Here is a 14,798-nt window from a genome sequence, read left to right on the forward strand (position 1 = left end):
GCACACACGCAATCCCATACTAGCTTAGAATTGACCTCTACGGAATTGAGTGCCTTAAGCGCTGCCTGACTATCTGTGAAGATAGCAACTGAACAGAACGTTCTTTCCTGCCTTTCTATTTCTTCCACGCAGTGATGGATTGCAGTTATTTCCGCCTGGAAAACTGTCACATCCTTAGATAGACTTACCGGGAAATCTACTCCACGGAAGAAGGAATGTCCACAGATCCAGAACCGGCCATCTCTTCGCAATGAAGAGAGAAATAAGGCTCCTGCAGGCCAATCTTCAACATGCAAAAGCCGCATCGGCAACGCTAGTTAGAAGATTGGAACAAGAAGGCATTGATGTGGCCCTCCTGCAGGAGCCTTGGAGGATAGGTGAGAAGATTTCTGGCCTATCAACCAAACAAGGTAAGGTTTTATACACACCCAAAGCTGTAAGGCCAAGGTCGTGTATAATTCACAGTAATAGAGTAGATTGTACATTAATCCCGGTGCTCTGCACTGATGATATTGTTACAGCTGTTCTAACTATAACCACGGAAGTAGGAGAGAAGAAACTGGTGGTGTGTTCAGCCTACTTTCCAGGTGATGAGACTCTGTGTCCACCAAGCATTATAAGCGACATAGTTGCATATTGTCTAGGAAAAGGATTACAGCTCATTATAGGATGTGATGCCAATGCACATCACACCGTGTGGGGAAGCACAAACATTAATGCAAGGGGTGAGTATATTTTGAATTTCATCTTATCTGAAGGTTTGGTTATATCCAATATAGGAAACAAGCCAACTTTTGTCACTAAGGCACGCAAAGAAGTGTTAGATTTAACACTCTGCACGAGCAGGATAAGTGATATAATAACAAATTGGTTTGTGTCTGACGAACCCTCATGTTCGGATCACAGACATATACGATTTGACCTTGATATTTTTCCATCGGAAATTAAATACAGGAATCCTAGAGATACAAACTGGGTAGGATATAGGGAGTCCCTCAGTAAAAATCTCGAGGAATGTACGATTTCGTTTAAAAGCCCAGAGGTTATAGATTCGGCGGCAGAAACGATAAGCGAAGCTATTATGGCGGCTTACCAGAAATAAAGCATGGATGATATGTATAGATTTCAGACAACTAAACAAGAAATTAGTCATAGATAAATTCCTGTTACCGGTGATAGACTTAATATTAAAACAACTCGGAAAAGCAAAATGGTTTTCATAGATAACACTCACACCCATATAACCAGAGCTCAATGAAAGCAAAAAAAAAATCGAAAAGACAGAGCACAAAAAGACTAAAAAGAAAGTTACATTACAGCCTGAAACCCACAAAAAAACAGTAAGAAAGGTCCTAAATAATTTGTAGGCACATAGACTACCAATTTTGTTTTTTGGAGCAAACCGAGTCTCTCCAAGACTGAGCATTCAGATCAAAAATAAAATCAAATGCAGCAAGAGTATGGCCTCAGGATTTAATCACTTTGATTTAGGTTAAATGTTGGCAATGACGAACACAAGCAAACGAACAAGGAAGAAATGAAGATGAATGAAAACGAGAATGGGGTAGAACAGCCGCAAGACGGCAGATTGAGCGAAGCGGAAGAACAAAAGAAATTCGAAGAAGAGATGCTAAACTGGCATAAGAGTCAGCCGAAGATGAATAGGTCAGGTCCTCCAAAACATTCAACGTTGGTGGGAGAGGACATTTTAAGAGCAATGAACAAAAAAGACAAAGGTAAAGAAGAAAATTCAGGGGGGGAGGAATCATCAATAGAAATCACAGATGTGGTGGACATAGAGGAAGAAGAAAAAAATGAAGAGCAAGGAACCACAAACTGGCAGAACTTGGAGGAAAGTATCTTGACAGCCTCGTTGTTCGACGATGATGACCAAGAAGAGATAAAAGAAAAGAAAAAGAGGAAAAGAGACAGTTTTGAGATAAATAAAAAACTCAAGAAAGAAAAGAAAGAAGAAAGAGAAAACGAGAGATACCAAGAGGAGACAGAATGTGAAAGAATACAGAGGAAACTAAAAGAAGTAATGGATATCCTAAATGGAAAAGGACCCATTGAGGGGGAACAAAAAGCCAAAGCAAGCAAACTAATAGGAGAAATTAACACAATTCAGATTAAGACCAGCCAAAGTAAAATAAAAACGGCAAAAGGGGAGGACGAAGAAACTAAGTGTGAGCAATGTAAAATAAAACTATTGCAAGAAAGGCAAAGAAAAGAAACAGAAAAAATAATAAGCGCTTTAAAAAAAGGGGGAGATATAAATAACTTCAATCAAATACAAAAAAAGAAATGGGAAGAAAAAGTATTTGAAAAGACAAAATGGGAACAGGTGAGCTTACAGGAGACGATAACTAAAAAAGAATGCCTTATAATAACTAAAAAAGATATAAAAGACGGGGGGGTAGAAGACGTGATACGTACTCTCAGGGAGGAAGTTCATGAACTAATAGAGGTCTGCGAAGAAGGAAATGTAGAATATATAAAAAACGGGAACGAAAGTTCCATAGCCAGCCAGAGAAGGGAATGGTACACATATGTGGCAAAACCAAAAAAACAAGGTATGTACGAAATGGCCGAGAAGGCCATCAAACGGATAAGGGAAAGGAAAGAGCCACCTGAAACAATAAGGGTGGTTATCAATAATGAGATAAATAAAGATGAGGTACGGAAAGCCCTGGAGTTTGTAGGCCGGGCAGAAAACATCGTATGGGAAATCCAAGTAAGAGGTAAAGAAATGGATAAAGGAGTAAAGAACGAGCAAGAGGAAGCCCTCCTAATCAAAACAGGGGGAAAATCGTACACGGAAGTACTGAAGGAAATGAACCAAAAAATTAACATCGGAAAGATAGGGGTTAAAGTAGATAGACTCAAAAAAACAGAAGGGGGGGATATCCTAGTAAAACTAAAGGGCAAAGGGGCCGCAGAGAAATTACGAAAAGAAATGGATACAAGGATGACAGGGTTAAATATGGCAATCCGACGCAAAGAATGTTTTTTTAACATAACAGGTTTGGACCCGGGGGTGACGGAGGAACGACTCCAAAGTGCCATAAAAATGTACACAGGAATACCAAAAAAAGAAATTGACATAAAGACGCTACGAACAAATAAACATGGGGAGCAGGTGGCGACCGTAGCCGTACGCCCCTCAACAGCTGAAGAATTGAGAAGATACAGCTCCATAATTATAGGCTGGGTATCATGTCCTATCATTGAAAGATATACCCCAACAAGGTGCTACAAGTGCCTTCACTATGGCCACAGCACATATGAGTGCAAAGGTGAGAGCAGGGCAGCGTGCTGCTACAACTGCTTAAAATCAGGGCACACAGCAGTGCAGTGCGACAGCACTTCATACTGCCTCACCTGTAACGAGGAAGGCCATAGAATGGATAGGATGCAGTGCCCAGCCTATAGAAGGTGGGTGTATGGCAGGGGAGGAGACAGGGAACCCCCAAAGGGTGGGTAAATGTAACAAGGAAAACGAAAAAGCGAGAGATGGCTCCCTGGAGAACGCGAGTGGGCCCCTATACAGCCCACCGGCGGGACAGGAAGCCATCTCTCTCAGCTTTTCATGGATAAAGGCATCCAAGTACTACAACATTATATCCACGTTATTTACTAAATGCCATCTATTATATTTACATATTTATATACTTTATTTATTTAAAAATTTTATATATACACACATTTCTTATTTTATTTATATATTTTATCTATCTTATTTTATTTATACATATTATATTTATAAACTTTTTATTTATACACTAATTTTATCTATACTTATTTATTTTTTTATCCTAGTCTATAAGAATTTTAATTTTAATATAAGACGCGAATCCACTGCAGAAGCGACCTCAGGGAACTGAACCATAATGAACCCCAAAGATCAACCTGGTATAAGGATTTTGCAGGTGAACGTAGGCAGAGCGCGCCGAGCGCACGACCTCATCTACGCAAAAGCCTGCAAGCTAAATATAGATCTGCTCATCGTACCCGAACCTAACAAAAAGATAACGACAGGCGGTGGGTGGATACAAGACGAGGGGAAAAATGTAGCGGTGCTCATTAAAAATAGGGATGTCGGAGTGCAGAGCATTGTCAGGGGAGGAAATCATTTACTCATTAGGTTGAGGGATTTCAGCCTCCTGGCATGCTATGTATCTCCAAACATCCCTATGATGAGATACGAAACAATCGTTAATGAAATAATGGGTGCCGCTATAAACGAAAAAAAAATACTGATCGCCGGGGACATAAATGCGAAGTCCAGACAATGGGGTTCCCCCATAAACGACAAAAAGGGGGAACTCTGGAATGAATGGATAGCCCAGGCTGGCCTCCAAGTGCTGAACAACAATAAGCCAACCTTCGTACGGGGGGCCAGCCAATCACACATTGACATCACATTCGCGAGCGAAGGGCTATCCAGGAATGTGTACGGGTGGGATGTACTCGACGATCAGCTCTTCACCTACCACCGATATATACAATTTGAGGTAAAGGTTAAAGGGGGGATAAAGCGGTCGATAGGTACAGCAAAATCATATTTCAACAAAAACAAGTACCTATCGGAGGTCAGAAAAATAAATGAAGATGAGATTTCTGACCTCGGCCAACTTCGAACAGCTCTACAAAATGCGGCAAAATTGGCTACCGAGAGGAAGAAACATGGAAAAAAATCCCCCTATTGGTGGACAGATGAGATAGAAGATCTACGGGAGAGATGCCTCAGAGCTCGAAGGAATTATACGAGAAGCCAGGGCAACCTCGAGCTTAAAGATACATACAAGGATTTGAAGAAAAGATTAAATAATACAATAAAAAAAGAGAAAAAAGAAAAGTGGCAGACCCTGATAAAAGCACTCGACGAGGATATATGGGGTGATGCATACAAAATCACAATGAAGACCTTAAAGATAATGGCCCCATATAGACTCGACGAAGACCAGCGGATGAGATCAGCTGAACTCCTCTTTCCCACCAAGGACATGCCAGATTTCACCAAGGTTTTCCCAACCATGATAGAGGAGTTCACAGAAGAAGAGGTGAAAACCGCTGGTCAGGATACGAAGACAGGGAAAGCTCCCGGCCCTGACGGGCTGCCACCAGAGGCAATAAAGATAATAGCAACTGAGAAACCAGGTTTGATCAGAAGAATATTTAATGATCTACTGCAGAAACAAGAGTTTCCCAAGGACTTGAAGGAGGCAAACTTGGTTCTACTCCTAAAGCCCGGGAAACCCCCTGATTCACCGACCTCTTATCGTCCAATATGCCTTCTGGACTGCCTTGGTAAGTTTTACGAGAGACTTATCAAGAAGAGGCTGGAAGGCATGTTGGAAGATGAGAGAGTCTTATCCAACCAACAGTACGGATTTAGGAAAGGCAGATCGACAATCGACGCCGCGACCTGGATAAGGAACGCGGCCAAATCAAGCAAGAAAAGATGGGTGGTTCTTGTTCTGTTGGACATAAAAAATGCTTTTAATTCAGCAAACTGGGGCCTCATAGTAGACCGAATAGTCGAAAGCGGGGCTCCGGAATATATGTCCAATATAATAAAGGACTACCTTTCGGAACGATCCGTATGCATATCCAAGAAGAAAAAGAAACAAATGACCGCGGGAGTACCCCAGGGGTCAGTCCTGGGACCCTTACTCTGGAACATGTTATACAATGGGGTACTAGAAATTCACAAGCAGAGACAAGGAGTCAAAGCGATAGCATACGCAGACGATCTAGCCTTATTGGTTGAGGATGATAAGAATTGGGGCATAACAGAAAAGGTAAATAAAGCAATAAACACGACCGCGGCGTGGATCGAGAAGAACGACTTAAAATTAGCAGTAGACAAAACAGAGATAATAATTCTGAGAGGACCAAGGAAAAGGGATGACTTGGTTTTCAAATATCAAGGCTCCGAAATAAGACCCCAAAGGACAGTCAAGTATCTCGGTATTACTTTCGACGACCGACTTACCTTTGGGCAGCACATACAAGAAGCATGTCGAAAGGCGGAAGGGAGGACCTCAGCATTGAACAAATTATTGCCAAACATAGGGGGGCCCGGATCTCAGAAGAGATCAGTTATGTTACAATCAATATTATCGATCATCTTATACGGGGCCCCCGTGTGGCACGAGGTCCTCCAGATGAAGAAATATAAGGACATGCTCCTTAGGGCTCAAAGGAAACCTCTGATCAGGGTGTGCAGCGCGTACAGAACTGTATCTACCATTGCCTTACAGGTAGTGGCTGGTTCTGTACCCGTGCACATCCTGGCCAGGGAAAGAGCTCGAATGTATCAGAGGGGCAACGGGGCGGTTGGTTCAGGGCCACAAGAAAGAGCCAGAAGCTTGGAGATGTGGCAGAGGGAATGGACAGCCGAAGTCGAAAAGGCGGCCTGGACGAGGTCCCTGGTCCCGGATGTAGTGAGATGGTACGGGTGTCGGCATCGGCGCGTCAACTACTACTTCACGCAGTTTCTGACGGGGCACGGATCGTTTCGGAAATACACCCACAGAATCGGTAGGTCCGGAGACGATCTATGTCCTGAGTGTGGAGTGGTGGACGATGCGCACCATGTTGTTTTCGACTGCCCTGCATACCACACGGGGCGAAACGAACTGCAGCTGAGCCTGGGATCTCCACTAGGCGAGCCTCACGAGCTGATAGATAAAGCCATCGACAGCAAGCACGATTTCGAACTGATCATTGCCTTTGTTACAAAAACCATAAAGCACAAGGAAGAGAAAGAGAGGCGGCTGCAGATGGGGTGACCGCTATATTTATTTACTGTTTTAAAAAATGTGTTATTTATTTACTTATTTTATTGCATTTTATTTATTCAAGTTACTTTCGTTTTTACTATATCTTATCTATACCAATTTTAGCTGTTGTTTTTATTTTTATTTTATCTACATTACTTTTAACTTATTTTTTATCTATTTTTATTTATTTATTTATTTATTTTATTTCATTGTCGGGGCCGCGGGACATGGGACGGGAAAAGACTTTTTACATCCAATCCCGTCGGATGTCCCGATACCCCGAAAATTAGTGAATGAGGGTATGAATGCGGAACTGAATTGATGAAAGTATGAATGAATGGTGTTACTGTTAATTGCCAACTGGTTCTACTCGTTAGTTTCAATGTGGAGGGGGTGGCAACCAGGCTGTCTCGTCAGAATGAGGATTGAGCAGGACGGTAGCTTCACCGACCAGTCTCGCCCGAGCCTTGTGCTGGTGAGGGAGGCCGGGAGGCCGTCAAATCCATGTAATGCACGCGAAAAGTGCCAGAGGGAAGTTAAGAGTAAGGCTGATGGGCCAGATATGCTCGCTAAGAGCGGTTCCGGGCCCGTCGGTCGGAGAAAGAGGGGGTGGTTTAGTCGGTAGGCGGTCTCGTCACGCGGTGAAGCGTAAGAGATTGAATCCGACACACCTGGGTAAAGGGCTAACACCCGATCCCAGACGGTCTTTAGAAGATTCCACCTCCCAAAAAAAAAAAAAAAAAAAAAAAAAGGTTAAATGTTGGCACAGCTTGATCAGCTAATGGTAGAGAATGCAGTATGTAAATTAAAAATATACGCAAATGACATTATTTTTAAATTGTGTAAAATATTGAAAAATTTGGGCCTTTCAGAAGTCCGATGGCCAAAGTCTGGAAACTACACCAAGGATAATAATACTATTTTCTACTCAGGCAAAAGCACTGGAGAACACAGCCATGGTGTTGGTATTATTATCAACTGCTGAGGTTGAAAAATTCTACGCGGACTTAGAACTGTTAACAAAAAACATAAAGAAGCAGGAAGTAAAAATAATTATGGGCGACTTTAATGCTAAAGTTGGTCGAGGAAAAACTGGAAATATAGTAGGAAATTTTGGGTTAATAAGGTTAAATTTGGTTAAATTATCCAAGCGCAGATGCAGATACGGATCATAATCTATTACTAGCAAACGTCAACATTAAACTCAGGAAACCGGAGAAAAAAGTTAAAACCACCAAAATTAACATCAAAAACCTAAAAGACGACAAATGCCAACAGCAACTAAACGCAGAGATAAATAAATTAACTGAAGGAAGCGTTGAATGGGCAGATATGAAAAAAGCCATACTAAAAGCGGGAAAGGAGGTCCTAGGCGAAGAAGAGAAAACCACTAAAAAAGACTGGATGACACCGGAAATAGTTGAGCTAATAACTGAAAAAAGAAAATACAAAAATAAAGATGAAAATAAATATAAAACCATCAAGAATAAAATCAAATATGAAATCAGAAAGGCTAAGGAGGAATGGATGAATAAAGAATGCCAGGAATTGGAAGAACTCAGCAACAAACATGACACCTCAAACTTACATAAAAAAATGAAAGAAATTACAGGCAACACCAGACAAAGAAGAACACTCATAACAAGAGATAATAATGGAGAAATACTTACTGAAGAGAGCAAAATAAAGGAAGTATGGGAACAATATATAATCCATCTGTTCCATGACGAGAGAAAAAATGAACAAGATATAGGTGAAGAAAAACAATACCTACAAATTTTACCCTCAGAAGTAAAGAATGCCCTACAGAATGCAAAACAAGGAAAAGCACCGGGTCCTGATCAAATTCAAGTTGAACTGTTAAAAGCCTTAGATGACGGTAATATAAAGAGACTCGAATTCTCAACCACATATATGTAGAGGGCAACATCCCGGAAGAATGGCTTAAATCGATATTTTTACCTCTACCAAAAAACAACAATTCCAAATCATGTAAAGACTATAGATTGATAAGCCTAATGTGCCACGCTTTTCAACGTGTACTCACAGGTCATATTCAGAAAAGCCTTATGGGGAAGAAAAGAGGGAATAAGAATTGGTGGAGAAATCATAAACACCATGAGATTTGCAGATGACACGGTAATTATCGCTGAGAGTATAGAAGAACTACAAACTTTACTAGATGCAATAAATAGTGAATGCATTCAAATGGGACTGGACATCAACACAGATAAGACCAAATTTATGATAGTATCAAGGAGTCCAATAAATAATGAACAACTAACTCTTGGTGGACAGCAAATAGAGAGAGTGACAAAATATAAATATCTGGGAGCTTACATCAACACAGAATTAGATCCAGACCAAGAGATCCGGGTACGAATAGAAATGGCAAGGGCAGCGTTCTTCAAATTCAAACAATTGTTCTGTGACAAAAATCTGAATACTGCGCTGAGACTGAGGTTTGTTGAATGTTACGTCTGGTCGCAACTATTGTACGGGGAAGAAACATGGACACTAAAAGCGCAAATAGTTAAAAAGATTGAAGCCTTTGAACTTTGGATATACCGGAGAATGTTGAGAATTCCATGGACTGCCAGGGTCACCAATGAGGAAGTGCTGAGAAGGATAGGTCGAGACAAAAAATTGTTGAGAACGATAAAAGTACGCAAGACTGCATACCTTGGACACATACTAAGAAATAATAAATATAGTTTTCTGCAGGTCATCATGCAGGGTAGAGTCGATGGCAAAAAGGGAATAGGTAGAAAGAGGAAGTCATGGCTGCGAAATATTCGAGACTGGACAAACATGACTGTAGACGAATTATTCCACGTTGCAAAAGACAGAGAAGCTTTTAAAAATGTGGTCGCCAACCTCCGTTAATGGGGACGGCATAGGAAGAAGAAGAAGATTGAAAAATTTAGAAATATACATATTATGTGAAGTACCAGAAACAATAGAAGATGACAAAGAAAAACTCTGGGGTTAATAGAGGAATATTAAAAGCACCCGATAATTGGAGGTCACTTAGTAAATAATAAGCTAGTAAAGAAACTAAAAACGAGATTCAAATGAAAAAATATGGAAAAAGACATAAAGAAATATATTAAGCATTGTCATAAAGGTTAAATGAACAAACCAAAAGACTACATGTGAGGAATTCGTGATATCGGTTACTTCTTCGAAATCATGGCACATAGTGCAGATTGACACGATAGGTCCAATCCCTAAAAGCAATGCAGGCAATCGATATTGAATTACACTTGTGTGAGAACCGACGAAATACGCAGTAAGTATCCCAGTATGTAATAAAGAAGCTGAGGCAATAGCTCGTGCAATTTTTAATCATTTTATACGGACTCATGAAATAGATTAGTACAGAACAAGGCACAGAATAAAAAGATGTAATAATGAAAGAGTTAATAAAATCACATACAATTTTTCAACGGCATAACACCCTCAGTCGTTAAGAAGTTGTGAAAAACTGCATATTACATTAAATGAAAACGTAAGATCATTCATGACGATGTCAAAGAAAATTCGGACGAGTGTTGCAGAATGTTCACATATTGCTACAACACCACCCCTAATGGTTATATACTTCTAGAATTGTTATATGGTCGAAAACTAACTTTACCGGAAGATGTCACACAAGAAATTCAACCATGTTACAACATAGATGCCCACTATAATGAGCTCCGATATAAACTACAATTCGCACACGACAGAGAAAATACATTCTTATTAAAGCACAAAAAGGAAACACAAGACGCAAACAAGCTAAAAGCGACACATCAACATTTTAAAACAGGTGACCTGGTCAAAAAAAAAAAAGAAAATAATAAGTTCGATAGTCTTTATGTAGGTAGGTCCTTTCGTAATAACAGAAGTAAATAATGTTAACTGTAACATTAAGTTAGATACAGGAAAGATTAAGGAGGTACATAAAAACAGGGACGTAAAGGAATTCAGTGACCTTAAAAGGCAGTTAGTGAGTTAGTAGATAAAATAAATGAACAAATGATTAATTGCGATGCAAATGAACTAGAAACATACATAAAACCCATAAGAGACTAAGTGATAACTATTTTAATCATTTTTTCCTTAATTAGATGTAAGACAATGTATATATGTAAATATATCTAAATACGATAACATAGGTAACCAGTACTTATTTGAGGAGGAAAAATTTCTTTTCTCCGAAAGGGAGAGAGGGAGCCTCCTCCAAAAATATTAGAAGTATAAAAATTATTATATCGTAGTAAATATTTGTTTTCAATAGAGAACTGGAGCACACGTATCGAGCAATAGAATACAATGCGTGTTTTGTTTCATAATATTTCGTTATACTTTAAGTCAACCTTGTAGAGGCAGCAATTGTGCATGAACATACTTGGCCTAGTAACGCGGCGATGTGTAATACAACATTGATGTTATTAAAGGAAAACAGAGAGGAATCGAATCACTACTCAATAATAGTAATGTTTCTTAGTTGGTCGGTAACAGACGTAATCTCAGTTACGCGGAGATAACGACATCACCATGCAGGTTCAAGTAAATTCATTACATCTTCAATTAAGTGCAAGTAACGATTGGCATGGGTGGGTTTTCGATAAAACCCACTTAGGACGTGATGAAAACCCTAGGACTGTTTTTTCTTTATGATAACGTCGAGAAATAGTAGGAATGAATCAGTTTCCACCTCCATCATAAACTGGATACAAGGATGTATACCATTCAGATGGGTTTAAAAAGACACCAAAGCATCCCTGCCATGGGGAAAAATGACGAACATATCGTCAACATATCGTAGCCAACATGAGGGTTTGAGATTGATGTGGATGGTGTTCGAGTCTCGAAGTCTTTCATAAAGATATTGGCAATTACTGAAGATAGTGGAGAGCCCATTAGGGCACCAGAAATCACAATGTCTGCAGAATTGATATTTTAAGATGAAATTAGTGTTGGATATACAATGTTTAATGAGAGATAAGTTGTCTTGCTGGATACTGTACTTAGTTTTCAGAATGTTTAGAGTTTCATCTATAGGAATGTGTGTAAAGAGTGAAACGATATCGAAACTTACTAGAATGTCTGATGGTGAGATAGAGTATTCTTTAAGAAGTTCGATAAAATAAAAAAGAACTTTTGATGACCTCGGAAGCCCTGTAGAAGACATCAAAGAGGATGAAGAAAGCTCGGCGCAATAATAATCGACGCGGTTCAACCTGGAACACTGTTGAGTTTAATATTAATTCTTGTAATAGTATTAATCTTAGCTCTAGGTTTAATTATACTAACCGGGAAAATCTTTCGTAACATTTTATTTGCATCTACGGGGAGGAATTTTACCAACTCTGTAAATCATATAGCAATCTGATGCTACGTAAGAATCGTCTTATTTGTGATTTAACAAATTTCTAAAACTCAAACACTATACTTATTCTTCTATCTCCCAAATTCTTAGAAAGACCAGTTTCGCGCCTCTCCGTAAAGCTATTCATTCCACTAGACGAAAACTAGATGTCACAAATATCAATATTTTCAATATTTGGTCATCCGTTGATTCTTTTAATGTACATCCTATATTATGAGAAAGTTTCGACCGTATCGATAGACGGACAGCACAAAACACTTTCGAATCTGTGACTGAAACTCAGAAGCGTAAATTAGTGCATCTAATTGCTGAACAAATTCCAAAAACTACAACGTTGAAACCCACTACAGTGGTTCATAACTTTTCTGATACCTCTATTTCAACCATTGATACTCAAGCTTTAGCAAAATGTTTCAATTACTCTGTTACCGTAAGTCACATTCCAATTGAGACTGTCATCTGTCAAACTGAAGAAGTTATCTCCCGCTTACCTTCCGAAGATGCTAAAATAACTAGATAAGACATCGCTTAAGTTCTTAGAAACTCAAAGCCTTCTACTCCGAACATTAGCCAATCCGAGAAAAAGCATTGAAAGAACTTCAGTCAAATCCAACTCACTACCAACACAATCCACAACCCAACTAGTCATTCTGCGCGTCAATAACAATAATGCTACTGTCATCCTAAACATTTCTTCTTACATTAATAAACTCTCAAATTTCATTATAATACTACAGACTACAAGCCAATTTATAATAATCCAACAACCTATCTGGAGAAAACAACAAAAGCCATTATCAATAAATCCTCTCTTCCAGTCACACAAAACAATCTTTAATTCCTCGTGAAAAGTCTTCCAGAACACCTCGAATATATGGCCTACCCAAAATTGACAAACACGATATTTCTCTACGTCCCATTGTCAGTGTCAAATAACTGACCTAAACAACCATTGACCAAGTACTTGGCCAAAACTCTACAACCTCTCGCCGAAAATGCTTCATTCTTTGTCAAAAATTCTTTTCATTTTATCGAACTTCTTAAAGAATACAATATGTAACCATCAGATAAGTCTCTGATAAGTTTCGAACTTTTTAAAGAATACAATATGTGACCATCAGATTAAACAGACAAATAAATGATGCCCCAATGGGCTCCTCACTATCTCCAGGAATTGCCAATATCTTTATGGAAGACTTCGATACTTGAACACTATCCGCATCAATCCTTAAACCCACATGTTGGCTACGATATGTTGACGATGCATTCGTCATTTGTCCCCATGGCAGGAATGCTTTGGTTTTTTTTCCAAATCCATCTGAATGGTATACATCCTAGTATGCAGTTCACGATGGAGATGGAAACTGACTCATCCCTACCGTTTCTCGACGTTATCATAAAGTAAAGCCAATCTCAAATTTTTATCACTCTGTTTATCGAAAACTCACCAATACCAATCGTTACTTGCATGCTACCTTCACAAATTAATTCAGTCATTAATACCCTTGTCTTCAGATCAATACGCCTTTACGATGATGCAAGTAGAACTCCTAAGCCCTCTAGTTTAAAACAGGTTCTCAATGAAAACGGTTACCGCGAAAATCACATCAATAGAAGCATCCACAGACATTAATTTCCGACTCAATCTCCACCGAAAGACTCAGACCTTTATCATAAGAAAGCATTTCTTCCTTATATCACAGGTGTCACTGACAAATTTGACAGAATTTTTAAATTAAGAGAAAGAAAGGCTTATTTACCCACCAACAAAATCCTTCATCCCTTGTCCGATCAATTAAAGACAAAATTCCAAATGAACAACACGGAGTTTATGAAATTCCTTGAGCTGACTGCCTCCGATATAGGCCAAACAAATCGTAGAGTCCAAAATAGGATTTATGAACATTCCATTTCTGTTCGCAATTCCGATTCAATTTCAGCCCTCGGTCAGAATCATCTTCATACAGGTCACAAAATTGATTTTGAAAACTTCAAAACCATAGCCTCCATCCGCTTTTATAAACCGAGAATTTCGACGTAGAGATCGCTTATAAAGAAAATATCGTCCACTCCACCCGCCAATCAAAATTCTACTGTCAGAAATGTTCGCGCCAATCTCCACGCTAACCTCCACCCAAACTATACCACCATCGACGATATAAATGAACCGTCCGCTATTCCCAGCAGCAGTAATGCATTGGGTAGTGATCAATAGTCAGTGTTAGTAGATATATAGCGCTAACAAAACTGAACAAAAAATAGATAAAATTCTGTTATCATATATCATATCATATCATATCATATATAAAAATCATTTATTCTATTATGGAGTAATTAAAGATGTCCAGGCACTGCCAAAAGTCATTTGAGAAGAAACTACAAACTTAACGTATCAACTTTCAATTGGAAACAAAATGAAAATTCAAGGAGCACTTTTTTATTTAGAACTGAAAACTAAAACAAATAATAAAGACATATGAAGTAAGAGTACTCCAAAACATGATTGTATCCTTTGAACCATGTGTTTCACACATACGTATTCCGAGATCTCCTACAATATGTGATTGTTTTTTTTCTCATAACTCGGTTAGCTTTTAATCTTTTAAGTACTAAAAAAAACATTTTTAAGT

The 14,798-nt window shown here is 39.1% G+C and overlaps 1 protein-coding gene across 1 annotated transcript; it reads left to right on the forward strand.

Moving 5' to 3' along the window:
• The first annotated feature begins 250 nt into the window (after nucleotides 1-250).
• Nucleotides 251-1,102, forward strand: LOC140435824 (uncharacterized). Its single transcript, XM_072524541.1, has one exon. It carries the CDS (start codon nucleotides 251-253, stop codon nucleotides 1,100-1,102), a length of 852 nt encoding a protein of 283 aa, XP_072380642.1.
• The last annotated feature ends 13,696 nt before the right edge of the window (nucleotides 1,103-14,798 follow it).

Source organism: Diabrotica undecimpunctata, chromosome 3 (genome assembly GCF_040954645.1).
Source record: "Diabrotica undecimpunctata isolate CICGRU chromosome 3, icDiaUnde3, whole genome shotgun sequence".
Lineage (NCBI taxonomy): Eukaryota > Metazoa > Arthropoda > Insecta > Coleoptera > Chrysomelidae > Diabrotica > Diabrotica undecimpunctata.

Bases quoted from the DNA above. Each gene is read 5' to 3' on its own strand.
- LOC140435824 (XM_072524541.1), top strand. From the start codon at position 251: ATGAAGAGAGAAATAAGGCTCCTGCAGGCCAATCTTCAACATGCAAAA.